The sequence below is a fragment of the Poecilia reticulata genome, unplaced genomic scaffold (assembly GCF_000633615.1).
Source record: "Poecilia reticulata strain Guanapo unplaced genomic scaffold, Guppy_female_1.0+MT scaffold_1127, whole genome shotgun sequence".
NCBI lineage: Eukaryota > Metazoa > Chordata > Actinopteri > Cyprinodontiformes > Poeciliidae > Poecilia > Poecilia reticulata.
The window spans coordinates 4,518-6,008 of NW_007615866.1; the positions used below are offsets into that span (position 1 = coordinate 4,518).

The 1,491-nt window shown below is 42.8% G+C and overlaps 1 protein-coding gene across 1 annotated transcript in view; it reads left to right on the forward strand.

Annotated features, from left to right (window-relative positions):
• LOC103461348 (protocadherin beta-16-like) overlaps window positions 1-1,488 on the forward strand; it is a gene marked incomplete at its 3' end in the record, with an annotated part of 5,984 nt that extends 4,496 nt beyond the window's left edge. The window contains exon 2 of the mRNA XM_017303631.1: window positions 4-1,488. Coding sequence (XP_017159120.1) covers window positions 4-1,488 — 1,485 coding nt within the window. The remainder of the gene's footprint in view (window positions 1-3) is intronic.
• Between the last annotated feature and the right edge of the window lie 3 nt (window positions 1,489-1,491).

Sequence of the window (1,491 nt, forward strand, 5' to 3'; positions counted from 1 at the left end):
CAGTACACCGAGCTGAAGGTAGACAAAGGGACTCTCGTAGTGARTGAAAGAATAGACCGTGAGCAGCTTTGCGGAGAGGTGGCCTCGTGCAGTTTCAGCTTTGAAGTGATTTTAGAAAACCCGATGGAGCTGCATCCTGTAACAATTGAAGTGCTGGATGTGAATGATCATAGCCCCGTGTTTAAGAAAACGCATATTATGTTAGAGATCAGTGAGTCCGCTAWTCTTGGAGCGCGGTTTGTGTTGGACAGTGCGGAGGATCCTGATGTTGGCGTTAATGGGCTGCAAAATTATATTTTGAACCCAAACGAAAATTTCGTTTTAAAGCAGCATGTCAGTCCGGACGGGAGTAAATATGCAGAGATGGTTCTGCAGAAGCAACTTGACCGAGAAGCGGCGCCGCATTTATCTTTAAGACTTGTGGCTCTCGATGGAGGCAATCCACAAAGATCTGGTACGGTGAATATAAATATAAAGGTTTTAGATGCAAATGATAATGCGCCCGTTTTTAACCAATCTGTKTATAAGACAACTGTSACGGAAAACGCGGCAGTCGGCACGCATATTKTTACTGTAAATGCTACAGACGCAGACAGCGGAACGAATGGTCACATCACATATTCCATTTCAAACGCAAAGAGCAACATCGCTGAATTGTTGTCCATTGATCCGCATTCTGGGGTGTTATCTGTCGCGGGTGAAATCGATTTCGAAAAGGATAAAAAGTATGAAATTCGAATTGATGCGAAGGATCAAGGCGGTCTCACTGATTCCAGTAAAGTGATTATTGAAGTTGTCGATGTAAATGATAACCCTCCTGTCATAAACGTGATGTCTTTTACTAGTCCCGTGTCAGAGAATTCTCCTCCTGGAACAACTGTTGGTATCATTAATGTAAAAGACCTGGATTCGGGTGATAATGGGCAAGTGAGCTGCAAGATCGAAGGGAATGCTCCTTTTAGGATAAAGTCTAATTTAAGAAATTACTACACTTTGACAACAGATTCTGTATTAGATCGTGAAAGTGTTTTAGAATATAATATCACCGTCATTGCCTCTGACAGCGGAAAACCCCCGCTTTCAGCTAAAAGGATCTTTAATTTAAAAGTGTCTGATGTCAACGATAATGCACCAGTTTTTTCACAAAGTGCTTACGACGCTTTTATAGGAGAGAATAATTCCCCAGGTCTCTCGGTTCTTACACTGTCAACTAAAGACCCGGATGAGAATCAAAACGCTCGTATATCCTACACKCTGGATCACATAAYGTTTGCTGGATCTCCAATAACTGAGTATGTTTCTGTAAGTGTTGAAAGTGGAGTCATACAGGCRGTGCGCTCCTTTGATTATGAACAAATTAAAGAGTTAGTTTTTATTGTGACAGCACAAGATKGAGGCTCTCCTCCTCTCAGCAGCAACGTGACTGTGAAGCTGATCATCCAGGATCAGAACGATAACCCWCCTCAGGTTCTGTACCCAGTCCAGACTGGG